The sequence below is a fragment of the Myxine glutinosa genome, chromosome 1 (genome assembly GCF_964187855.1).
Source record: "Myxine glutinosa chromosome 1, kmMyxGlut1.1, whole genome shotgun sequence".
Classification (NCBI taxonomy): Eukaryota; Metazoa; Chordata; class Myxini; order Myxiniformes; family Myxinidae; genus Myxine; species Myxine glutinosa.
This window is the reverse complement of record NC_136261.1, coordinates 143,149,703-143,176,074: the sequence shown is the minus strand read 5'-3', so window position 1 is coordinate 143,176,074 and position 26,372 is coordinate 143,149,703. Positions and strand designations below refer to the sequence as shown.

The following is a 26,372-nucleotide window of genomic DNA, read 5'->3' as shown; positions in this document are numbered from 1 at the left end:
TGTGTGTGTAACGTGGATTTTGAGTGGAAATTGCGGTTCGCCGATTCGGAGCCGTTGAACGTCCATACCCGAAGGTGTGATTTCCCAGTCGTCTTTTGAGGACACCTTTGCCCATCTTTGGCAGTGTGACTGTCAACCGAGTGGGATTCTGGTCTCAATACAGCATCGTTCTGACGATCAATGGAGCGTGGATCGACTTTGGTTTGAAGCTTTGGTTTGAAGAATAGACATTGGGAATGTTATTTTCGCTCACTTGGAGCACAGTGAGTTATATTGTACGAAACTGATGGTACCATCATAGGAATGATATATTGGTTGTACAATTGATTAATATTGTTATTGTACTGTTATTCTTGTGTGACCTTAATACAATACTTGTTTGTTGGTAACAATTGGTGAGGTTTCACCATTGATCTTTGACATACAGAATAACACATCTTTCTGCCGTGACTCCTCTCGGGGTTCGGAGGTACACCGTGACCGGGGTTTGGGGAGGAGCACGTAACAATGTGTGTATATGTGTGTGGAAAATGAATTTGTGTATGTGTGTGGAAAATGAAGTTGTGTATGTGTGTATATGTGTGTATAAAGTAAACCCTCCAATATCGCGGGGTTTAAGTTCCTGGAAAATGTTGCGATAGTTAAAACTGCAATCGTGGAAACCAAGGGCCAATGGGAAAAGGAGGGATTGGTTCCTGGGCTTCGAGAAAATAGAGAGGAATGTCAGTGCAGCCAGAAATAAACGCTTCACAATTGAGATAAACATGTAAAATAAATACAGTACAGTATAAAATAAACAAAAACACAAGACCTTTACCTTTTTATTTTATGCCAAAACAATGAGGTGGGTGAGAGTATAAGAACATTACATGCTCGTACTGTACTCTGCCATAAATAGAAAACATATAAGACTGAGCTGGGGATGATGATGCTATGAGAGGAGGGAGGGTGGAGCGGTTAGTGGGGAAGGGTGACGGGGGAAGGGTGACCGGGGGAGAGTGACCGGGGGAGGGTGAGCAGGGAAGGGTGAGCAGGGAAGGGTGAGCGTGGAGGGGGATTCAGTGATCGGAAGAGTAGTATTCGCTTTATAATGAAGTCACCTCTCGCATTGACACAAAGAAGAAGAGTAAGACGACCCTTAACCACCTCACCTTATACCCCGGAGCAGATCTTTCCTGCTTGGAGAGGAAGGTACAAGATAGCATCCTCTTCCAGAAAAGTCCCGTCTCATCGGCATTTAAAACCTGCTCCAGCATAAATCCCTTCACCTCGATTAGTTAGTTCCAGGAGATGCGATGGGTCGTTTTTCTCAGCTTCCTGGATCAGCCGCTGCTGCTTCCCCGACTAATGTTCCATGATGGAGGCCGAATACTCTTTTGAATTTTAAAAACCAGCCCTTGGGACCTTCGGATTGGTGATGTGGTTTGAGAATGTGTGTTTGAGAATGAAGCATGAGAACGGGTGTTCAAATTTGGGTGTATCGGAAAATAAGGGATTGAAAATGAGGTTCGAATACATAGATGGAAAATGAGGATGGACCAATGAGGAAGAGAATAATGTGGAAGGTTCTCCCTTCAGGGTGCATCATCAATCCCAGGAGTAATAGCATATTACAGTCAGTCCTGGCTCTGTAGTTGAGGACACATAGTTGAGGCAGAGTGTGATGTCTCTCTAGTTGAGGGTGAATAGTTGAGGTAGAGTGGCGATTCCAAGTGGGAATTCAAAGCAGCGTAGAGATAGGGGTCAGGTGGTGCATCGTGAATCGTTGGCTTTGGCCTGAGAATATGAGTCTGGCACTTTTGTGATACAAAACCTGCGGCTAGGATTACTTACCAAATCTAGATTGCTTTGCATGCCGTGAATACCCTCGGCACTCTCTCTTGCCTGTACCAACAAGAATGTATCGCTACTGCAGCACTTGGCATGTTGGCAACACCCCGAGGGCTCTCCCACCTGTGTTTATTGGTTATCACGTAGTGCGCTTCATACAGCCTTGGCTGCTGATGGTTAGGTCTCCCTTACAGTGCCTTCAGAAAGTATTCAGACCATTGACTTTTTCACATTTTGTTATGTTACAGCCTGGATTTAAAATTGATTGAATTGAGATATTTTTGTCACTAATCTACACATAATACCCCATAATATCAAAGTGGATTTTTTTTTTTCCAGAAATTTCACATATTAATTGAAAATGAAAAGCTGAAATCTTGAGTCAATAGGTATTCGACCCCTTTGCTATGACACTCCGAATTGAGCTCAGGTGCATCCAATTTCTTTTGATCAATCTTGAGATGTCTCTACAACTTTATTGGAGTCCACCTGTGGCCAATTGATTGATTGGACACGATTTTAAAAGAAAAACTACTTTCTAAACAAGATCCCACAGTTGGCAGTGCATGTCAGAGTAGAAACTTTACCGTGAAGTCCAAGGAACTGTCCATGGAACTCCCAGATAGAATTGTGAGGAGGCATAGATCTGATGAAGGGTATAAAATAATTTATAGAGTGCCTGAGAGCACAGGGAGCTTCATCATTAGGAAATGAAAGAATATGGAACTACCCAGACTTTCTAGAGCTGGCCATCCTACCAAACTGAGCAACTGAACAAGAAGTCAGGGAAGTGACCAAGAACCCATGATCACTCTGACAGAACTACATGTGTGGGAAAATTGCATGTTTGGTCAGGGTCACCCAGATAGCTCAGATGGCAGAGCATTGGCACAGTTCACCAGAGGTATGACTAAGATCCAAAGATAATGACTAAGATGATGTATGACTAAGAGGTTCACCAGAGGTGCTCTGCACACTAAGGATTACTCAAAAGATGAGATCCAATTGCTGAAGCACAGGGAACCGGGCCGTACTCTGTACATTCCTACATGTCCATCGTGGTTGTCTTTGTCCAGTTTGTACATGTTGTCAGACATTGAGAGGGACCTGCAGTTAATGCAATCCATCAATCGCAAAGATGTACGGCCCACGTACTGAGCTCCGCATCGGCACTTAAACTCGTGAACAACATTGCAAGATTGAATGGTAGGTAGTACATCCTTACGGATTGATGGAAGCAATCCGCGAGTGGGGGAAATTACTCGTGGTTGAACAGCATAGTAGGAATTATAAACCATCTGCTTAAGGGCCCGAGTGGGGTAAAATTTGAGTAAAATATATATTTTAATTTTTTCATGTCAAAATACTCTATGATGTATGTTCTTTCAGAAATCAATCCTTTTAATGTGAAAATTGAACAATTTTTCCAGAAAATATGGGTCTAATTGTCAAAGGTCAATCATTTGTTAAACCGGAAGTACCTGTTTCATAACCGGAAGTGGATTTTTTGGCCTAAATATCCCTAAAAATCTGTTTAAAAAACACTGGCAAACTCTATAGTCTGTGCTGTCATGAATATTCATTAACTTGTTATAACTCAAAAACTAATCATCAGAATTTCTTCAAATTTGGTCAGAATGTCAGGTTTGAGGTGTTGAGTGAATTAATGATGGCTTTTAGAGATACCCCTACTTAAAAAAAAATTATGAAGTAAAATGTCACCTTTTTCTGTTTCTACAAAAAATAATCAGTGTGCAGCTGAAATAAACTGATTTGAAGAAAAGCCATCATTGAAATATTAGGACATCCCTATAATATGTAAAACTGAGGAAAAAAAGTAGATTGCCTGAGTTCGTTGTATGGGGTTACAATTTTGCTGACAAAATGCAAAAATGTAAATTTTCAATTGTGTTGAGGAAAATAAATGTAATTTCCTTATTTGAAGGTGTATTGTCTCAATTCTTCAATTTTTGTATTCTCCAGATTGTCAGCTTTCCAGTGATATATGATTTGTAGGGGGTAGCTTGTCTGTGAGTGTAGATATGTGCATTTGTTTGATGGCGTGTAAAACCCTGCATTTTATCCCACTTGGCCCCTTAATTTGATTATTGAACCAGTGAGACACTTTTCCTTTCCAAGGTAAACAAAAGTACACGGGACAGGCGTACATTATATTTGTTTTGACCATATATTAACTCCATGGATCAATAATCGTGAATCATCGATAGATGATCCATCCCCTTATTCTATTGGTTACAGGTTTCCTCCTGTAATAACCAATGAGCACAGAGCTTATTACCTTGCATCTATAAAACGTGTTTTCTGTTATTGGTTCATTCTGTTGGTGATTTTCCTTGATGAAAACGAACCAAAAAGCTATGGAATGTCTCTATTGTTGTTGAAATCCATAACCATATACGTTTGCTCCATTATAATAAGATAATGGCTGTATAAACATATTATAAGAAACTCGGCCTGTATCTTACTATAATTCACCAAATGTCTGTCCGTCCGTTCCCTGGTACTGCAAAAACGGCTGAACCGATCGCAACGAAATTTTGGGTGGGTAATCCTGGGACCCCCTGGAGTAAAATAGGCTATATTGTTTTTCCAATTTCAGCTTTGGTCTCCAGCATTTTCAGGTTTGGACTCCCGCCTAATGTTATTGTCCCGGGTACCGCAAAAACGGCTGCACCGATCGCAACGATACACCTCCATGCCCGTGGGATTCCCACGGGTGACCCCACCAGTTGTAATACAGTTGTCACATTTGTCGTATTTTAATGTTAAAATTATTATTCCCTCAATTTTGGTATTGTGCTCAAGTACAACACGTATATGGGTGTGTTGCAGAAATCTTTCATAGCTGTAGCCAAAGATAATGTCAGTGAATATGATTAAAATTATTTACTTTGTCTGCAGAGCTTCTGTTTTTACATTGCCAAGAGGTGGAGGCAACATTGCGATCATCGAATATGAGGTTCCTTTCCCCCTTAATAGGCAAAGTATAGCTGTTGCTATTTTCAACCTTATTGGAATGCTGATGTCGAAATATGTTATTGGAGGAATCGGGTGCAAAAACTAACTTTCACACTTGTATGGCCAATCTTGGGTTTTTGAACTTCTTTGTTTGTGTGAAAAGGGAATCCCGTGAAGGGCAGCAATGAGTGAGATTCACAAATATAGGAATTTATAACTATCGCAGGCACCAGGCCAAATTCTAAAATTAACGCTCTAACCTACAGGGGTGCTCTGCATCAGCGGCACGGACTTGCACCCACAGTCATGTGCTCCATATAAATGCATAAACAATAGGAATTTAATGATACATTTGTGCCATAGAGTATAGAGGACTTGCACAGCATCTGAACATCGTTTCTCATTTCAGGGGGTAACTTAGTGGGTAACTTAGTGGGTAACTTGGTGGGTAAGATGAAATTTTGTTTTTTTCGAGTAGTACAGTACTTGATGTTACAGAGAGCACAATGACAAAGGAAAGCATTTACATTTTTTTTAACACTTCTTCCAGTGTAGGGGAGAACAAGGTAATATGGATACTTGGGATTGTGGACCCATAGGCTTTCATGGCCATGACAAAAAAAACATTGCCTTTTTAACAAATGAGGTGCTGTGAAGTTTCCTTTGACACTTGGACAATGTATGAAATTGCATGATGTTAAAACTGGACATAATCAATTCCTCTGCTCTGTGTCAGTGTTTGGGATTTACTTTAACTTGATGCAACACCTTCTAACATGGTCTATCCGCCCCAATTCCCTAACAGAGAGAAGCTACCGGCTGCATCCTCTATCACTATCGAGTGATAGGCCTGGCCCTACCTGGCTTCTGACCTCACCCACTAGCCCTCTATCCCCAAAGGAACAGCAATTCCAATTTAAATTGCGAGCCGAGCATTGCCTCGCTCCAGTCGTTGAACTGGACGTGGATGCAAGCCCGCATAACAAGGTTCAAAGCGGCAGCAATTCTGCACCAGGACCGCTGCTCGAGAAGGCTGCTTCGGAGTGTCAGGCCACTAGTGAAACTCAAAGTGAATTGTATATAGGTGAGGATCTTTCCCTAGAGTGTTATGGGAGTGGGGAAGAAAGTGATGAAGCAAAACATAGAAACGACTTAACAAGCCATCAAACTTTTGCACCTCGCGTTTCTCCTGATGACGACTCTGTCCCGACGAGTCCAGGACATGACTCTGAGATGGACAGCTCTGACCTGGATTTGGCCGGCTTGCAGATAACTTTGAAAGCTCCAGAATCCTTTTCTCATAATAGTTTGGACAAACAAAAGAAAGATCCATCTTCAGAACAAGCAATGTACCGGTGTGTGCAGCAACACTCTGATTCCATTCCTGATTGTACCAATGAGGACAGCGATCCAGGTATCGTCACAGATTTCAGACAAGACTTGATGAATTCAACAGACATCTAAAGAAAAAAAGAAAGGCTACTTCCTCAATCTAAGTATTATTGGGAGACAAATTAGGAGTGTTTGTATGTGCCGTGCAACAACTGTAACTGTGGTAAAGTTGTAAGTATATATCATTTGTGCACTTCATGTCTTACAAAAGCAGTGATGTCTAAAAAAATACAAGTTTTCATAAAATAGTTTACCTGATGGGTCGAGCGAGTACTTGTGAGAATTGCAAGGTTTTATGGACAGTTGTCAATGTGAACCATTATTGTAAAAGCACACATAAATATTATGTAAAGTTGAAAACTTGCAAGGTAATTTATATCCTTTTAAAATAAATGTGACGATGTGGTTTGTAAGGGTTTGTAACTTACAGTCACGTGAAAAAAGTAAGTACACCCCATGTAAAGTTTTGACTTTTTCAACATATTTAAACATACAGCGATTTGATTTTCATTTCAACAATATTGATAGATAAAGGTGATATAATATAACAAATATCATGAAACATTTACATTTTGTCATCCATTGTATAATTTAAATAAACATAATGCAAATTTCGCATGTGGAAAAAGTAAGTACACCCTTGGCTCTAATAGGTGGTATTGCCCCCTTTGGCAGAAACATCCTCAAGTAGGCGTTTCTTATAACTGTCTATCAGTCTCTGACATCGGCTTCAAAAAGGGGACCGAAAAACAACAACAACCACGGTGCCCGAAAAAGGCCAACCCCCGCTTGCGGGGAAAAATGGCCTCTAAAGGTGTTTTTTTTTTTTTTAGTCTCTGACATCGACTGGGAGAAATTTTTGCCCACTCCTCCATGCAGAATTCTTTCAGCTGTGCGATGTTTGAGGGGTTTCTTGCATGGACAGCTCTTTTCAAATCCTCCCACAACATCTCGATGTGATTTAGATCCGGGCTTTGACTTGGCCATTCCAGAACCCTCCATTTCTTTCTTTTCAGCCATTCCTTGGTGGATTTACTGGTATGTTTAGGGTCATTGTCGTGTTGCAAGATCCACCTTCGGTTGAGCTTCAACTTTCCGACAGATGGCCTCACATTATCCTCAAGCACCCTCTGGTACAATGAAGAATTCATAGTGGATTCTATGATGGTGAGCTGCCCAGGCCCTGATGCAGCAAAGCTGCCCCAAACCATAATATTTCCACCACCATGCTTTACAGTTGGTATCAGGTTCTTGTGGTCAAATGCTGTCTTTGGTTTTCGCCAAACATGTCTTCTGGTACTGTGGCCAAATAGCTCTACCTTTGACTCATCTGTCCAGAGCACATTGTTCCAGAAGTGCTGGTCTTTGTCTAGGTGTTCATTGGCAAACTTTCGTCTTGCCCTGATGTTCTTTCTGGACAGCAAAGGTTTCCTCCTGGCACACCTCCCATGTAGATCAATTTTGTACAGCCTCTTTCTAATGGTAGACTCGTGCACTTTGACATCAACAGTGGCAAGAGCTATCTGTAGGTCCCGTGATGACATTCTGGGGTTCTTAGAGACTTCTTTCAGCATCTTGCGGTCTGCTCTCGGGCTGAACTTGCTGGGGCGGCCTGGCCTGAACAAGTTGGCAGTTGTTTGGAATCTTCTCCACTTGTAGATGATCTTCTGGACAGTCGAATGATTGATTTCAAATTGTTTGGAGATCTTTTTAAATCCCTTCCCAGACTCGTACGCATCTATAACCTTTCTGAAGGCCTCAGAGAGCTCTTTTGATCTAGGAATGGTGATGCCGCACACTTCAACAACAAAGAGCAAACCAAGCTAAATGTCTGAGGTTTAAATAAGACAGGTTCCTCCAAGATCATCTCTGACGATGTTCTAATCATTTGCACCTGAGCTGGTGCACCTGATTCTAATATTAGGTATTTGAAGTAGTCATAAATGTTGGGGTTTACTTACTTTTTCAACATGCGAAATTTGCATTTATGTTTATTTAAATTACTAGGGCATGCCCGTACTATATATATATCTAAAATTATATCCCCCCCCCCTCTATTTACATGAAATGGTTTGGTTCATGAAATGTTTTGGTCCATTCGCAACGCCAAAGCGAACGGCGAACGCTTTACATGAAATGGTTTGGTCCATGAAATGTTTTGGTCCATTCGCAACGCCAAAGCGAACGGCGAACGGCTTGCGAGTACAGTGACAATCCCCCCCCCCCCCCTCTATTTACATGAAATGGTTTTAATTAGTTTTAAAACATAGTTTAACGCCAACATATGGCATGCCCGTACCCGTACTATCCGTAATGGCGCACGCTCTCACAGGAGCTCCGGAAGGTCGCATATCGCAGGAAAGCGAAAGAATCGCAAATTAGTTTTAATTAGTTTTAAAACATAGTTTAACGCCAACATAGCGCCAACATAGTTTGCCGACGGGAAATAAATGAATACGCTCTCAAATGTGCCATCCGAGGCAGAGTCTGTTCGCCACGTTCGGCACACGTGATAGCTCGCTGCTCTCTGATTGGTTGAATCGTTTTTTGGACATAGCTCGGTAACTACTTCTGCGATTAATTTAAAACCTTGAAAAGGCACATCCTCGGGTCCCCAGCAATATACCTGGTAAGTTTCAAGTATATCGGACCGGTAGTTGTCGAGAAACAGCGGTCACAGACAAACATACAAACATACAAACAAACATACACACAGAGATTACTGGAATTATAGATAGATACAATGGATTACAAAATGTAAATGTTTCATGATATTTGTTATATTATATCACCTTTATCTATCAATATTGTTGAAATGAAGATCAAATAACTGTATGTTGAAATATGTTGAAAAAGTCAAAACTTTACATGGGGTGTACTTACTTTTTCACGTGACTGTAAATATCTCATCAAGTGCACAAACCTCAGGATAGCTTCGAGGTTTGTGCCCACTCGCCTTTCAGCTAACCTGGGGTCTAAACGCAGCCCAGGTAAAAAAGGGCACCCTGATGTTTTGCATGCAGGGAGAGGCATCGATGTGCGTGCCGTCCATTGGAAGGACGTTAAACTGGAGGACCCATCTGATAGCATTTGCAGGTGGACATCAAAGACCCCGCGGTGTCTTTCGCAAAGAGCAGGGGAATTATCATCGGCACAGTGAACAAATTTCAATTTCTCAAACCTTCAGTCGAGCATCCTGCGACAGCGTGGGGATCTGTCAAAGATTGGTTCGAGCTTTTAAATGTTTCTCAACTTGTCCTGATACCCCCTGTATCTCTTCAGAGTATGTGGGCTCCATTGTTAAATTAAACAAGATTAATGATTTGAATTAAAATTGAAAAGAGAAATGAATGGAATATTTAATAACTGCTGCTTTGTGGAATACATTGGTTTTAGTATTTCAAATTTTGCATTGAGGAATCAAGTTTGCAAATTTTTTATGATGACTGCAACTTATCTCACATGTATTGAACGTGCAATCATTTGATTTGAGCCACTGATTGTCGAATGATATATTGTAAAAATAATAGTTGATTTATGTTTGCCTAATTGTAAGTATAGTGCATGGAAGATCATATACCTTGCATGTTCTTTTGTTTACACATCTTCTGCATGAGAATGTTGGTGTGGTGTTTGTACTGCACTTGAATAATACTTCAAAATAATGGCAAAATATGCTTCGTAGGTTGTGTAATAATGTAATTCAGCAGTAATCGTATCAAAACTTACTTTTACACTTCAGCTGTTAATTTGGAAGTGCATTGAAGAAAAACAGTTGCAATGGTATTTTGGAAATTGCTGATACTTTAAATATATAATGTAAAAGTGCATTGTTTAAAAAAAAAGAAAAGTTAAGGCCATAGGATGCTGATGTGACTGGGCACAGGAGTAAGTTATGAAGCAACACGTGTAAAGGAGAATTCTATGTGCAATATAAGATATGTAACATCATCTTGGTCACCGATATTGTAAGGTGTGTACAGTTTAGGATAGGCAGGCATGGAGTCACATTTCACAAAATGCATTTTTAAATTCTGCAACAATCAAGAGTCATAGAGGAAAAGTTACGTTTACATGGTCGGTGTTTCACGCTTGTTTGCTTCCCGTTTCATTTGCGCCTTCTGCTTTTGCTCAGCGCCAATTGCACTGGAATGTAAGCTTTGTTTTTTGGAACTCAGGAGTAAGTTCAATGAAAAATAATAATAATCAGCATGAACAAGGACTGTCTATTGTTTTTTTTGTTTTTTTCATTTCTGCTCCGTGCCTGTAATTCTGATAACCAGTATGAATTTGTGCTATTTGTTTTTAATTCAAGTTATATAGTTCTTCTTGATAATTCTGGAGTTATCCTATTTGCCTTGTGCTGCACTTGTTGTTTTTTTGGTTTGTTTGTTTTTTTCTTGGGGGCTGGCAGGAGAGTTTAGAGGAATGCGCATTTGTCATTGAGTCGTCGATTAGACTGGGTTTGAATCTCGTCCCATCTCCACCCTGGTGCAGAACGATTCATTAACGTCTGCGCTGTCCATTGGAAGTACCAATGGGGACCATGTGCCAATTGTGCCATGTACCATGTGCCAGGGGACCAGTCTGCCAGCACTAATCGTTTATGGATGTTAAACATCCCACAGTGGCATTCATTAAGAGTAGCAAATTATCACCACCATCATCCCTGCCAAGTTACAAATTCCACCATTTCAGACCAGGCTAGCCCGTTGGTGAAAGACTTCTGCCAAAATCGTTCCCCGGCCGACCACACAAGGTCGGAGTAATTGAAGCCGTTAAAAAGTAGTGATTAGCGAAGTTCAAGGCTGTAGAATCCACCCTTAATATATCTAATCCTTCCTTTCCCTCCAGACCTTCATGTTAGTGGTTCATCATCACTTCCTGTCATCCTACATCCCTTCCTGCACACGTTTTCAATTTGACTAATGTTGGCTGTACATTGTTTTTAATCGATCCAAGCAATGCGTCTTCCCTTTTCATCCCCACTTTCAGTCACCTGTTTCTATCCTCTGTCATCATTTTTTTTCCTGCTTTGTTTGTGGTTCGAGGACAAATTGTCAGAAAACGTATCAACTCCACAAATAAATAACAATTCTAAAACATCTGGAGAATATTTTTTAGGATTTTTCTTATGAATGATTAGGTATGAAATTGTTTAGGGTCATCGTATCCACCAAGCAAGTTGCCACATGAAGAAAACTTGCATCCTCACATATGTGGGTCAGATTTCTTTGCAATTAGGATTCTCTTTAGGCCAATTATCCTGCAATAATCCTTTTGATTGGGCGCAGATTAAAATAATTTCCCATTTCAAATCGATTTTCCTTAAATATTACCGAAGCTGAGCCATTGCCATCATTCTTCGAGCGGATCCATCAAAATGCTAGCTAAGCCTAGTAATGCTACATTTACATCTGCAAATTGCCCTGAGTGGGCACTTACCACTACATCATGTGTGCAAACCAAAATGTAAGTCCATCACGTTACAGATGTTACGTGGAAAAATACATCATTACATGATCAACCATGTGACAGCTACACAAGCAGATGTTTCATTTATGAGTTAGAAAAGTAATGTCGTAAACGAAATTACATTTCAGACTTGGCTCAGAACTAACCCTACAGGAGCCTGCACTTTTACTCTTTGGATATGAAACGGTACTGCTCACAGCATTAAGTTTACAACCATGATCTCAGCACATCTAACACTAAAATACAGCGTGAGCAAGTGTAGGCTTGAGGACAAGGTGAGCCCGGCGAATTTCCTGCCAGGTGACTTCTGTTCTGTCCAATAAATCACCACCATATATATATATATATATATATATATATATATATATATATATATATATATATATATATATATATATATATATATGTGTGTGTCTGTAGATCGATGCAAGTTCATTCCTTTTGTTGCATTGGAGGTGAATGGAGGACCGGCCAACATGATTCAAACCGTGGAACAACGTGAATCCATAATTTGCTGTAGGAATTCACCGCAATTAATAAGAATGGAAAAAGGCAGGAAAATACACCGCACTCTGCACTCATCGCTGTCCTGCTCAATGTTAGCCAGTAGATGGCAGCTGTTCACACAAAAAAACAGGTGAAACGCAGAACTAACTGCTTGCTCAAGGGGCAGACTGGAGGCATGGTGGTGGTGGGTGGGGACGTTCATCACCAGCATGGGCATTGGATTAAATTCACTGAGCCCATTGCATTATCAGTGGGCTTGTGTGTTCACCAGTTCATAGGCCCCTCACAATCTGTCAACGGAACATGGTGCCATCTGCAAATGCATTAAAAGTCAAATGATTACAAGAATACAATACACTTTGTTTCATCATGTCACAATTTATGAGAAACGACAAAAAGTGATGAATATTTATCATAAATGTAAACTTTAGTTAATGCAGCATATATGTTGGGCTATCTGCAGAAAATGCAACAAATAACACTGACATGTGATCGTTTATGACTGACTGACTGTGAAATTGATTTTTCATCACTAAAAAGTGACTTTCTGGTATTGTGCAACTTTTATCACCCTAAGGAGGGCAGGCGCTGCCATAAGCATCTTCTTGGGTAATATTACTTCGTATACACCACATGACTGTGGCTAGCATAATTTGCTGGTAGTGCAGCTGTGGTTGGTTTAAATACTGTTTGCTTGGAGAAATGTTTTCACAAGTCTATTTTGATGTGGATACACATTGTAATCTTGGAACATGAACATCCATGTTGGAGTGCAGGTGATATGATGAAAGACCTGTTCTGTAATGATTAGATCAGTCTTTCAGCGCAGTTATACCAGTTCATATCCATTTGGTGACATTCCACAACTAGCAATGCTCTGCTTGTTTTGCGCAGCACTCCTCTGTAGAATGTCTCCACACCCTTATGTTGACATCTCTAAATTCTAGGTTTTAAACTATTTTGAATAGAACAAAATTTTATGTGATAACCTATTTGTCTCGAAAGCACCACATAAATCTTTTATACAAGGCAAGTTTTGCGTGCTTGGATAGAGTTTCTGGATCGAACTCACTTTGTCCAAGAATATGACCAGTACTTCCACCACTCAGGTCTTCAATTGGTAATTATTACAGTCTCTCTATGGATGCTGCCAGTAAATTCATAATACACAGCCATCTACATATTATGTGTGAAAGGAAGGAGGAAGGGTGGGTCTAAAAATAGAAGGTATAATGGAGGATGGTAAAAGATAAAAGGGAAAAGGATATGATGTGGAAGGTAGGGGATATGGAAGGAAGTTTACAAATTCATTTGATAGGATAACCACACCACTCTTACATTAACTTACTGGTAATTGCTAAATTGATTCCATATATTAACAGAAAATATTGATGAAACCCTTGCCCTTGAAGTTCCTCCAGATTACAGACCTGTTATGTGATTAAAGAATAGACTAAGATGTGAAAGAGAACATTGTATTTTCATCAATGGACGGTGTGAAAAATAGGCCCATAATTATATTGTTGGTCTTATTACATAGTTCATTTAAAAATAAAAACACCAGTAGTTGTGACAAGACACTTATTCAATATATTGCCAGGCAACAATAAACAAGTTAAATAAGATTAAGAGTGTTTTCATAATGAGGAGAGTGTGTAAATCTAATCACATGGCCGTGGCATTGTGGATGTCTATTCAGGTTTCATTTTTAATGCTGTGTGCATTACTGGTCGCTAGGCTGTGCGAATGATTAGGTACATACAGAAAGACCTTAGCTTGAGAGTGATTATGCTTATTCAAAAGGTGGCAACCTTGTGCCGTAAAATACATTGAACATAGGCAGTGGAGATTGTATGAGGCGAAAAAGATGCTGTCGGAAGCCCATTTAAAACTAGAGAGGTTCCAGGGAACCTGAACTCAACTGGTCTATATCAATATGGTTAGAATATGCATAATAGAACCACAAACTATATAGTTTATATGTGCTAAAATATATATGACAAAAATTGATTTTTCAATATGGCCGCCCTGCCGCGCCCATTTTTGGGCGTGCAACGCCCAAATGCAATCCCAAACTAGTTTATGTCTTAAAGATCCTGCATAACAAGTTTCATCAAATTTCATCAATATTTGTGACTTTTAGAGCGTAGACGTCAAATTGTTTACAGACGACAGACAGACCGACAGACGACGGACACTGGGTGTCGACAAAAACTCAGCTGGACATAGTCCAGTTGAGTTAATAATGAAGAAAATGATATGAAGGGGTTTGAGAGTTTGGATTAGAAAAGATCTCGGCCGAGGAATCCTGGCAGGACCAACGACCATCACGAAAAAGTTTCAGACGGCATTACCAGAAACATTAATGGGTCTTTCACAAAGGTATTTGGTATGAAGAGTCTGATAAGAAAGGCTGTAACTATAAAAACAGATATAATACAACAAAGCCAGAGATTCATGTTGAATAGAAAAGGTGCAAATGTAAGTACATGGGTAGGGGATCACATTTTTGAAGTTTTGTGTTGATCAGATAAGGTTTGTTTTTCTATCCAAGATGGCTGCTAAACCATGTGACCTACGACGTCATCATTTGCAAACAATATGCAACAATGGTCGTGGATGACATTTGTAAAATTTCGCATCGATAGGGTAAGTGGTTTCAGAGATATAATTATTTAATATTTTCCTTCAAACCAATATGTCTGCATCATCATGTGATCAATGACGTTTTTGTGATCAACTTTTAATCGCCATGCTTGGTGAATGACACACGTAAAGTTTTGAGTCAATTGATTTGGTGGTTTGGGAGAAGATGTTTTTTTAAGGTTTTAGGTTAAATCCAATATTGCTGCCAAACCATGTGACCTATGATGTCATAAATGTAATATTTCAATACAAATGGGTCATAGATCATGTGTATGCAATTTCAGATTTTTAGGATAAGGCATTCAATTAAAACTTTTATGGCTGGTATACCACTTCACTGATGATGACATCATTATCATGCTTTTGTTCCCCATTCGGAGTACCTTAAAGTGGGGTGACTTTGAGCACTGCCGGGGTGAATTTGAACACTTGCTACAAGGTTCATTCGGATGATTTTTTTTATGGTAAAAACTCTACCGAATGAACCTTGTAGCAAGTGTTCAAAGTCACCCCACTTTACGGTAGTTCACAATGTGCTCAGTTTCAAATTTTTCCATTCAGCGGTTTCCGAGAAATATATATTTTAATTATTTACGTTTAATCCAAGATGGCTGCCATACCACGTGACCTATGATGTCACAGTTATCACAAAACATTCTGCATGGGTGTTGCTCCTACCCTGAACGTTTTGTCTCAATCGGACATGTGGTTGCTGAGAAAAACAGGGTTTAGCCCGTACGGACGGACGGACAACCCAAAACAATGCCTCCGTCACCTTTGAGGACGGAGGCATAAAAAAAAAAAAAACTTTCAAGTTGACAAGTAAAAAAAAATTGCAAAATGTTGATTTGTAGGAGATGCTAAGTTACTTCAAAAGACTTGGCAAGTAAAGAAAAATCAATCCTCGAGTATTGTGCCTGGGTAGTAATAATAATTTAATAAATGAAAAAAAAAAAAAAAAAAAAGCATATAAAACTTGAAAATAGAAGACATTTAAAAGGAAACTAAACCCAGCCTTAATTAGCACTGTATTATATTTTTCATATAGTTTCTCCTCAAATACTTAACATATATAGTTTATAATGAATCCTGATACGTTTGCCAAGTTTATGCCTGTGGCATACAAGACTGCTTTCAAAACTGCTTTTCTCACTCTCCACTCATGCAGTCAATGCGTTGCTATCAATGGAATCCTTTCCCCTAATCTCCAAGTGCAGGCAGGAGTACCCATGGCAGCGTCTTTGACCAAGTCTTGTTCCTCATATACCTAAACCACATTTCCTTTGTTCTGAGAAACCCTTTCCATTTTGCAGCTGACTCCACATTTTAACATTCAGTATTCCATCCCACTGACAGGCAGACAGCAGCTGTGTCACTCTCTGCTGATATGGAATTGATGAGATGCTGGTCTTACAAATGGAACATATCTTTCAAATGTGCCAAGTCTCATAGTCTTACCCTGTGGCTCTTGTAGGATTGCCAAAGAACCCCACTTACTTCCATGGTCAGCCACTCAAAAAATTTAAGACCCACCTATTTTCATGATCACCCACTTGAAGTGCTTCAATCCCTTGAACTTCTAGACCTCATCATCAGCCATGACCATATATCAAAGCTGGCCCTCATAAACAACCACAGGCATCCTGTGTCATTCCAAGTCATTCCTTCAAAATCAGAACTCCACACAGCCTACAAGGACTTTTTCAATAACTCAGTGGAGTAGGCCTACTTATTGAATCCATGATCGTGCTTGCCAATTATCATTCATATTGTTTACTAAGAATTATCATGTGAATACTCCGTGATGGAAATGTAAAACTAGAATGTCTCGAGAGCTAAAATAATATGTATGCCCCTTGGAATTGAACAAATTAATGAGTTAAGCCAAAGCCCATGAGCTGCAGGTACACATAATCAGTTACACTACATGACCAAAAGTATGCGGACACCCGAACATCGAACATCCCATTCCAAAATCACGGGCATTGATATGGAGTTGGTCGCCCCTTTGCTGCTACAACAGCTTCCACTCTTCTGGGAAGGCTTTCCACTCGATGTTGGAACATTGCTGCAGGGATTTGCTTCCATTCAGCCACAAGAGCATTAGTGAGGTCGGGCACTGATGTTGGGCGATTAGGCCTGGCTTGCAGTCGGCGTTCCAATTCATCCCAAAGGTGTTTGATGGGGTTGAAGTTAGGGCTCTGTGCAGGCCAGGCAAGTTCTTCCACACTGATCTCGACAAACCATTTCTGTATGGACCTCACTTTCTGCACGGGGGCATTGTCATATTGAAATAGGAAAGAGCCTTCCCCAAACTTGCTACAACGTTGAAAGCACACAATCGTCTAGAATGTCATTGTATGCTGTAGCGTTAAGATTTCCCATCACTGAAATTAAGGGGCCTAGCCCGAACAATGAAAAACAGCCCCAGACCATTATTCCTCCTCCACCAAACTTTACAGTTGGCACTATGCATTCGGGCAGGTAGCGTTCTTCTGGCATCCACCAAACCCAGATTCGTCTGTCGGACTGCCAGATGGTGAAGCTTGATTCGTCACTCCAGATAACGTGTTTCCACTGTTCCAAAGTCCGATGGCGGCGAGCTTTACACCACTCCAGCCGACATTGGCATTGCGCATGGTGATCTTAGGCTTGCGTGCTGCTGCTCGGCAATGGAAACCCATTTCATGAAGCTCCGGATGAACAGTTGTGCTGACGTTGCTTCCAGAGGCAGTGTGGAATTCGGTAGTGAGTGTTGCAACCGTGGACAGACGACTTTTATGCACTACTCGCTTCAGCACTTGGCGGTCCCATTCTGTGAGCTTGTGTGGCCTACCATTTCGCTGCTGAACTGTTGTTTCTCCTAGACATTTCCACTTCACAATAACAGCACTTACAGTTGACAAGGGCAGCTCTAGCAGGACAGAAATTTGATGAACTGACTTGTTGGAAAGGTGGCATCCTATGACGGTGCCACGTTGAAAGTCACTGAGCTCTTCAGTATGGCCCATTCTACTGCCAATGTTTGTCTATGGAGATTGCATGGCTGTGTGCTTGATTGTATATACCTGTCAGCAATGGGTGCAACTGAAATAGCGGAATCCACTAATTATAAGGGGTGTCCGCATACTTTTGGTCATGCAGTGTATATGCAATGGTGATCGATATTATCGAAAGCGAATCAATATTTTTACAATCTACTCTTACTGGTAAGCTGATGATAACAAGATATTTATAATAAATTTAAATGAGCTCACCAAATAATATACGAAGCAGAAAATCATCATAGTTTCAATCATTTTAATCAACCCAACTAATTAATGAAAAGCTAATTGTCTCTTGTTTCACTTTATAGCTACAGTCAGGTGAAAAAGTAAGTACACCCTGTTGTGGAAAACCAATCAGGTCCACACAACTTTAGTCCAACGGTTTGGTTTAATTGCATTTAGATCATGACATCATCCTGTAAAGTAGAAAATACAATAAGTATACGATGTGACGTCACATGGGTCCATTCATATCATTCAATGCAAGCAAGCTGGATATTCTATGCAGGCGTACCGTTAGCGAGTCTACCAGATGTAACATGTCACAGGAGAAGTCTCGGAGCACCGTCCGCAGCAACGGGTCTTATAGTCACGCCCCTAGCGGTGTCATCGAGCAGCGAGCATCACCCCGGGTTCAGTACGAATACGATTTCACTACATTCTCCCCCCGTCAGAATTATACGGCAGTGCGGCTAGAAGCGAGTGAGCGTCAGCACGAACAGGGTGGAACATCAGTCGACCCAACCGTATCGGGCCGGGCGGCGAATTTCTCTGCCAGCACGCGTCCGAAATTCCCCGGGTACGGCATCACGTATCCCTGTGTCCCCGGCGTCGGAGGCGCCAACAGGGTCGGGTGACGAAGGGGGTAACTCCAAGTCGTCGGGCCCAGGTAGTCTCGGCGAGGGGAGGGTCGGTAGACTTTCGGCGATGGGAGCGTCGGGAGAGGCCATAGTCTCATAGATGGGTTCGATCGGTTCGTCCGATTCCCTACTTAGGTCGTCGACCCCGCAAGGGGCAAGGTGACGGACGGAGACAGTAGTCTCACGGCCATCAGTCGTCATCACACGAGCATGCTCAGGATTAGCCTGGAGAATCTGCACTTTGTCCACTAGGGGGTCGTACTTGCTCGCGCGAACCGCCCGTTTAAGGTAGGCCGGCCCGGGCCCAGCGAGCCAACTGGGCAAAGACCGTATACACCCCGAGCTCCTGGGGTGGTGGAAAAGTCGCTCGTGGGGAGTTTGGTTGGTTGCCGTTCTCAGGAGAGCCCTGATCGAGTTTAACGCCGCAGGTAGCGACCAAGCCCATTTATCGAGGCCCCGGCCGAGGGTCCGGAGGTGGAGCATGACGGCCCTCCAGATAATCCCGTTGAAGCGTTCGATCTGCCCATTAGCCTGGGGTCTGTACGGCGTGGTGTAACTAGACGCAATGTTATTTTGAAGCAGATAGCCGCGCACCTCCTGAGACAAGAAGACCGCACCCCGGTCGGTATGGACATAGGCCGGGTAACCGAACATTGAGAACAAGTTTTGTAAGCATCGCATCACCGTGGCAGCAGTCATGTCCGCGCACGTATAAGCAAAGGGGAATCGCGAGTACTCATCTACGATAGTGAGCAGATAGCGAGAGCCGCTCGACACCGGCAATGGGCCCTTGAAATCCATCGCCAAGCATTCCCACGGGCGTGTAGCCTTCACCAGAGTCCCCATGGGAGGGTTATAGAAACGCGGTTTGATTTCCGCGCAGATAGTGCAGTCGCGACAGATACGGCGGATATCGTCAATCGAGTATGGGAGATTCCCACTCCGCACAAAATGAGCGAAACGCGTTACGCCGGGATGGCCCGCAGTGGCATGCAGCACCCGTAGGCCCTCCAAAGAGGTGATACCGGCACATGTAGCTGGCCGTGATAAGGCATCGGCGGCCTGGTTATCCTTCCCCGGGCGATATTTGATGGTGTAACAGAAGTCGGCGAGTTCGATACGCCAGCGAGTGATTTTCTCGTTGTTAATGCACTGGGCGTGTAAGGTGTCGTACATGAACGCAACGCTTTGCTGGTCCGTGATAATTTGGAAGCTCCGCCCGAGTAAGTACGGGCGCCATCGCCGAATAGACTCGACGATCGCGTACGCTTCCTTTTCAACGGACGAGTGTCTCCGCTCAGCGGTGGTAAGAGTCCGAGAAAAGAAAGCCACGGGACGCCCCCCTTGGGAGAGGGTCGCCGCGATGGCCTGATCCGAGGCGTCACTTTCGAGGACGAACGAGCCACTCTCGTCGATTGTCGCCATGGCGGCTCGGGCGATGTCGGCCTTAAGGCCGTCAAAGGCCGTCAATGCGGCCGGACTCAGGGGGAAGGTGTCGCAGGCCACAAGGGGGCGAAGTTTCGCGGAGAAACTTTGCACCCATTTGGAGTAATGGGCGAACAGCCCAAGAAGCGCTTCAGGGACGCCCGATCGCAGGGAGGGGCCATGTCGAGCAAAGGTCGCAGACGCTCCTTATCCGGAGCGACAGAGCCATGGGTCACAGTGTACCCCAGAAGATCTATCGTGCGTAGGGAGTATTGGCACTTACCCTCGTTCATAGTTAAGTGATACCGCTGCGCGACCTCAAGGAAGCGCTTTAGATTAGCATCATGGTGCCCTTGGTTTTCCACAACACTTAAATGCAATTAAGTGTTGTGGAAAACCAATCAGGTCCACACAACTTTAGTCCAACGGTTTGGTTTAATTGCATTTAGATCATGACATCATCCTGTAAAGTAGAAAATACAATAAGTATACGATGTGACGTCACATGGGTCCATTCATATCATTCAATGCAAGCAAGCTGGATATTCTATGCAGGCGTACCGTTAGCGAGTCTACAAGATGTAACATGTCACAGGAGAAGTCTCGGAGCACCGTCCGCAGCAGCGGGTCTTATAGTCACGCCCCTAGCGGTGTCATCGAGCAGCGAGCATCACCCCGGGTTCAGTACGAATACGATTTCACTACATTCTCCCCCCGTCAGAATTATACGGCAGTGCGGCTAGAAGCGAGTGAGCGTCAGCACGAACAGGGTGGAACATCAGTCGACCCAACCGTATCGGGCCGGGCGGCGAATTTCTCTGCCAGCACGCGTCCGAAATTCCCCGGGTACGGCATCACGTATCCCTGTGTCCCCGGCGTCGGAGGCGCCAACAGGGTCGGGTGACGAAGGGGGTAACTCCAAGTCGTCGGGCCCAGGTAGTCTCGGCGAGGGGAGGGTCGGTAGACTTTCGGCGATGGGAGCGTCGGGAGAGGCCATAGTCTCATAGATGGGTTCGATCGGTTCGTCCGATTCCCTACTTAGGTCGTCGACCCCGCAAGGGGCAAGGTGACGGACGGAGACAGTAGTCTCACGGCCATCAGTCGTCATCACACGAGCATGCTCAGGATTAGCCTGGAGAATCTGCACTTTGTCCACTAGGGGGTCGTACTTGCTCGCGCGAACCGCCCGTTTAAGGTAGGCCGGCCCGGGCCCAGCGAGCCAACTGGGCAAAGACCGTATACACCCCGAGCTCCTGGGGTGGTGGAAAAGTCGCTCGTGGGGAGTTTGGTTGGTTGCCGTTCTCAGGAGAGCCCTGATCGAGTTTAACGCCGCAGGTAGCGACCAAGCCCATTTATCGAGGCCCCGGCCGAGGGTCCGGAGGTGGAGCATGACGGCCCTCCAGATAATCCCGTTGAAGCGTTCGATCTGCCCATTAGCCTGGGGTCTGTACGGCGTGGTGTAACTAGACGCAATGTTATTTTGAAGCAGATAGCCGCGCACCTCCTGAGACAAGAAGACCGCACCCCGGTCGGTATGGACATAGGCCGGGTAACCGAACATTGAGAACAAGTTTTGTAAGCATCGCATCACCGTGGCAGCAGTCATGTCCGCGCACGTATAAGCAAAGGGGAATCGCGAGTACTCATCTACGATAGTGAGCAGATAGCGAGAGCCGCTCGACACCGGCAATGGGCCCTTGAAATCCATCGCCAAGCATTCCCACGGGCGTGTAGCCTTCACCAGAGTCCCCATGGGAGGGTTATAGAAACGCGGTTTGATTTCCGCGCAGATAGTGCAGTCGCGACAGATACGGCGGATATCGTCAATCGAGTATGGGAGATTCCCACTCCGCACAAAATGAGCGAAACGCGTTACGCCGGGATGGCCCGCAGTGGCATGCAGCACCCGTAGGCCCTCCAAAGAGGTGATACCGGCACATGTAGCTGGCCGTGATAAGGCATCGGCGGCCTGGTTATCCTTCCCCGGGCGATATTTGATGGTGTAACAGAAGTCGGCGAGTTCGATACGCCAGCGAGTGATTTTCTCGTTGTTAATGCACTGGGCGTGTAAGGTGTCGTACATGAACGCAACGCTTTGCTGGTCCGTGATAATTTGGAAGCTCCGCCCGAGTAAGTACGGGCGCCATCGCCGAATAGACTCGACGATCGCGTACGCTTCCTTTTCAACGGACGAGTGTCTCCGCTCAGCGGTGGTAAGAGTCCGAGAAAAGAAAGCCACGGGACGCCCCCCTTGGGAGAGGGTCGCCGCGATGGCCTGATCCGAGGCGTCACTTTCGAGGACGAACGAGCCACTCTCGTCGATTGTCGCCATGGCGGCTCGGGCGATGTCGGCCTTAAGGCCGTCAAAGGCCGTCAATGCGGCCGGACTCAGGGGGAAGGTGTCGCAGGCCACAAGGGGGCGAAGTTTCGCGGAGAAACTTTGCACCCATTTGGAGTAATGGGCGAACAGCCCAAGAAGCGCTTCAGGGACGCCCGATCGCAGGGAGGGGCCATGTCGAGCAAAGGTCGCAGACGCTCCTTATCCGGAGCGACAGAGCCATGGGTCACAGTGTACCCCAGAAGATCTATCGTGCGTAGGGAGTATTGGCACTTACCCTCGTTCATAGTTAAGTGATACCGCTGCGCGACCTCAAGGAAGCGCTTTAGATTAGCATCATGGTGCCCTTGGTTTTCCACAACACTTAAATGCAATTAAGTGTTGTGGAAAACCAATCAGGTCCACACAACTTTAGTCCAACGGTTTGGTTTAATTGCATTTAGATCATGACATCATCCTGTAAAGTAGAAAATACAATAAGTATACGATGTGACGTCACATGGGTCCATTCATATCATTCAATGCAAGCAAGCTGGATATTCTATGCAGGCATACCGTTAGCGAGTCTACAAGATGTAACATGTCACAGGAGAAGTCTCGGAGCACCGTCCGCAGCAGCGGGTCTTATAGTCACGCCCCTAGCGGTGTCATCGAGCAGCGAGCATCACCCCGGGTTCAGTACGAATACGATTTCACTACACACCCCATGTAAAGTTTTGACTTTTTCAACATACAGCTAGTTGATCTTCATTTCAACAATATTGATAGATAAAGGTGATATAAGATAACAAATATCATGAAACATTTACATTCTGTAGTCCATCGTATAATTTAAATAAACATAACTGCAAATTTTGCATGTAGAAAAAGTAAGTACACCCCTACATTTATCACTACTTCAAATACCTAAAATTAGAATCAGGTGCACCAGCTCAGGTGCAAATGATTAGCACATCGTTAGAGAGGATCTTGGAGGAACCTGTCTTATTTAAACCTCAGACATTTAGTTTGGTTTGCTCTTTGTTGTTGAAGTGTGTGGCGTCACCATGCCCAGATAAAAAGAGCTCTCTGAGGCATTCAGAAAGAAGGTTATAGATGCCTACGAGTCTGGGAAGGGATTTAAAAAGATATCCAAACAATTTGAAATCAATCATTCGACTGTCTGGAAGATCATCTACAAGTGGAGAAGATTCCAAACCACTGCCAACTTGTTCAGGCCAGGCCGCCCCAGCAAGTTCAACCCGAGAGCAGACCGCAAGATGTGGAAAGAAGTCTCGAAGAACCCCAGAATGTCATCACGGGACCTACGGGTAGCTCTTGCCACTGTTGACGTCAAAGTGCACGAGTCTATCATCAGAAAGAAGCTGCACAAATTTGATCTGCATGGGAGGTGTGCCAGGAGGAAACCTTTGCTGTCCAGAAAGAACATCAGGGCAAGACTAAAGTTTACCAATGAACACCGAGGCAAAGACCAGCACTTCTGGAACAATGTGCTCTGGACAGATGAGTCAAAGGTAGAGCTATTTGGCCACAGTACCAGAAGACATGTTTGGCGTAAACCAAAGACAGCATTTGACCACAAGAACCTGATACCAACTGTAAAGCATGGTGGTGGAAAAATTATGGTTTGGGGCAGCTTTGCTGCATCAGGGCCTGGGCAGCTCACCATCATAGAATCCACGATGAATTCCTCATTGTACCAGAGGGTGCTTGAGGATAATGTGAGGCCATCTGTCAGAAAGTTGAAGCTCAACCAAGGGTTGACCTTGCAACATGACAATGACCCTAAACATACCAGTAAATCCACCAAGGAATGGCTGAAAAGAAAGAAAAGGAGGGTTCTGGAATGGCCAAGTCCAAGCCCGGATCTAAATCCCATCGAGATGTTGTGGGGGGATTTGAAACGAGCTGTGCATGCAAGAAACCCCTCAAACATCGCACAGCTGAAAGAATTCTGCATGGAGGAGTGGGCAACCATTTCTCCCAGTCGACGTCACAGACTGGTAGACAGTTATAAGAAACGCCTACTTGAGGTTGTTTCTGCCAAAGGGGGCAATACCACCTATTAGAGCCAAGGGTGTACTTACTTTTTCCACATGCGAAATTTGCATTTATGTTTATTTAAATTATACAATGGACTACAAAATGTAAATGTTTCATGATATTTGCTATATTATATCACCTTTATCTATCAATATTGTTGAAATGAAGATCAAATAGCTGTATGTTGAAATATGTTGAAAAAGTCAAAACTTTACATGGGGTGTACTTACTTTTTCACGTGACTGTAATTGTCTCTTTTCTGGGAATTTTTATGTGTATCAGCTTTTGTATTTGGTGGAAGCTTTTGTTTTCTTCTCTTTTCCCCACTAGTACATGCAGTCAAATGCCACACACCACACACCACACACCAGTATGCTTGCTCCTGACAAAGGTATGTCATATTCTCATGAAGTCTCACTCTCGCATCAGCCTCAAGAGCTAGACATGATGATGTGCAGTACAGCCAGAATTTTATATTGAATTGTGCTGAAACTCTTCTGCTTCGTTTGTATGCAGCACAAGACTGAGGGCGTGGCTGTGCCACAGGGTAGCGCCCTTGGTTGAGGGTGTGGCTGTGCCTCGGGGTAGCATAATTGGCTGAGGGCATGGCTGCAACGCTTATACAATGCCCTCTGTTGGTTAGGGCATGAATTTGGAATTTGTTCATGGTCCCTGCAATAGATCGCCTACTCTTCACAAAGGACACGGTGGGAACTTTAACCTCCACCATCGAATGCTGGCAGATGGGATGCCCGTTTAACGTCAATCCAAGGGATAGCACACATATTGATGAATCGCCCTGCCTGTGAAACACTGGCATGACAGTTTATAGCTGGTTCGGGATTCAAACCCAGGCTAAACATCTTAGAGACAAGTGTGTGTACATCTACATAGGCCATCCTGTCAGCCCTTCACAAAACTCTAAAATATTATTTAAAACGTTTGAGGTTAACACATCCTCTAAGGTTCTTTCCTCAGTTGATCCGAAACGAGCAGGCAGTTGAATTCTGACTTGAATTTATTCTAAAGTGAAAGCAAAAGCAGTGACCCAAACTCCAATGCAGCACGATGCATAATAAAGAAACTCTGGTCTGGATGTTCTTCTTCTTCTCTTCTCTTTTCTGTTCTCCCTCTCCATTCCCATTCTTCCATACTTGGAGAGAGAACTTTTATGAAAATCCTTCCCTCTATAAACTGCTCATTCTTGCCAGACAATTCATTATCCTGAAATCTCAGGCAGTGCTATGGCGATCTCTTTGCACAGGTCGAAGACTAAAGCGACAACACTAAAACTTGTTCCCTATTTTGTACAAATCCACTTTAAATAAACATCTCACCTCAACCCACATCACACAGTCATGTATAATAAATAATACATTCTGTTTAATCTCAAGCATACTTTAACCCTACACTGCAAAAATACACCACCTAACAGACATGTAAATATTTTGTGACAGTGGTTATTTCAATGAAGCAGGACATTCCCGCAATTTCCTTTTCAAGTCAAAAACAAATCTCCCTCATGATCACAAGAAAATACTCACCAGGCCTGTGTTGTCCTCAGTAGGGGGCTGCTGGCTGATCTCAACTCCCTGGAAGGTGCCGACAGCTGAGGATTATTTGGAGATGGCGCCGAGTGGTCTGGACTTCCACCGCCACATCGAGGCCCCCACAAGAACTGAAGCCCGCATTTTCCCAGGTAAACTCGGCAAAGTTCATAATTTGATGTGCAGTAAAAGAGCAGATCAACAGCAATCAGCATAAGCATAATAAATCCGTAGATCCAGACACCAATAAGACTCCCATAGTTGCTGGAAGGCAGGCATATGG

General features: G+C 43.5%; 2 protein-coding genes across 11 annotated transcripts in view; one reads left to right on the top strand and one right to left on the bottom strand.

The window, feature by feature from the left end:
• The window catches only part of PRR5 (proline rich 5), a 54,508-nt gene extending 47,894 nt beyond the window's left edge, over nucleotides 1-6,614 (top strand). For 9 of the 10 annotated variants that reach the window (XM_078777800.1, XM_078777786.1, XM_068104780.2 and 6 more), the window contains one exon: nucleotides 5,615-6,422. In XM_078777800.1, the coding sequence (XP_078633926.1) occupies nucleotides 5,615-6,273 (659 nt within the window). In that variant the 3' untranslated portion in view covers nucleotides 6,274-6,422. Of the gene's footprint in view, nucleotides 1-5,614 lie in introns of all 10 variants that reach the window. The other variant, XM_068104777.2, reaches the window with a different exon arrangement.
• Nucleotides 6,615-12,094: 5,480 nt separating this feature from the next.
• The window catches only part of SHISAL1 (shisa like 1), a 41,376-nt gene continuing 27,098 nt past the window's right edge, over nucleotides 12,095-26,372 (bottom strand). Inside the window, exons 3-4 of the mRNA XM_078770943.1 lie at nucleotides 26,087-26,353; nucleotides 12,095-12,496 (exon numbers count right to left, since the gene is read on the bottom strand). Coding sequence (XP_078627069.1) covers nucleotide 12,496; nucleotides 26,087-26,353 — 268 coding nt within the window. The 3' untranslated portion in view covers nucleotides 12,095-12,495. The remainder of the gene's footprint in view (nucleotides 12,497-26,086; nucleotides 26,354-26,372) is intronic.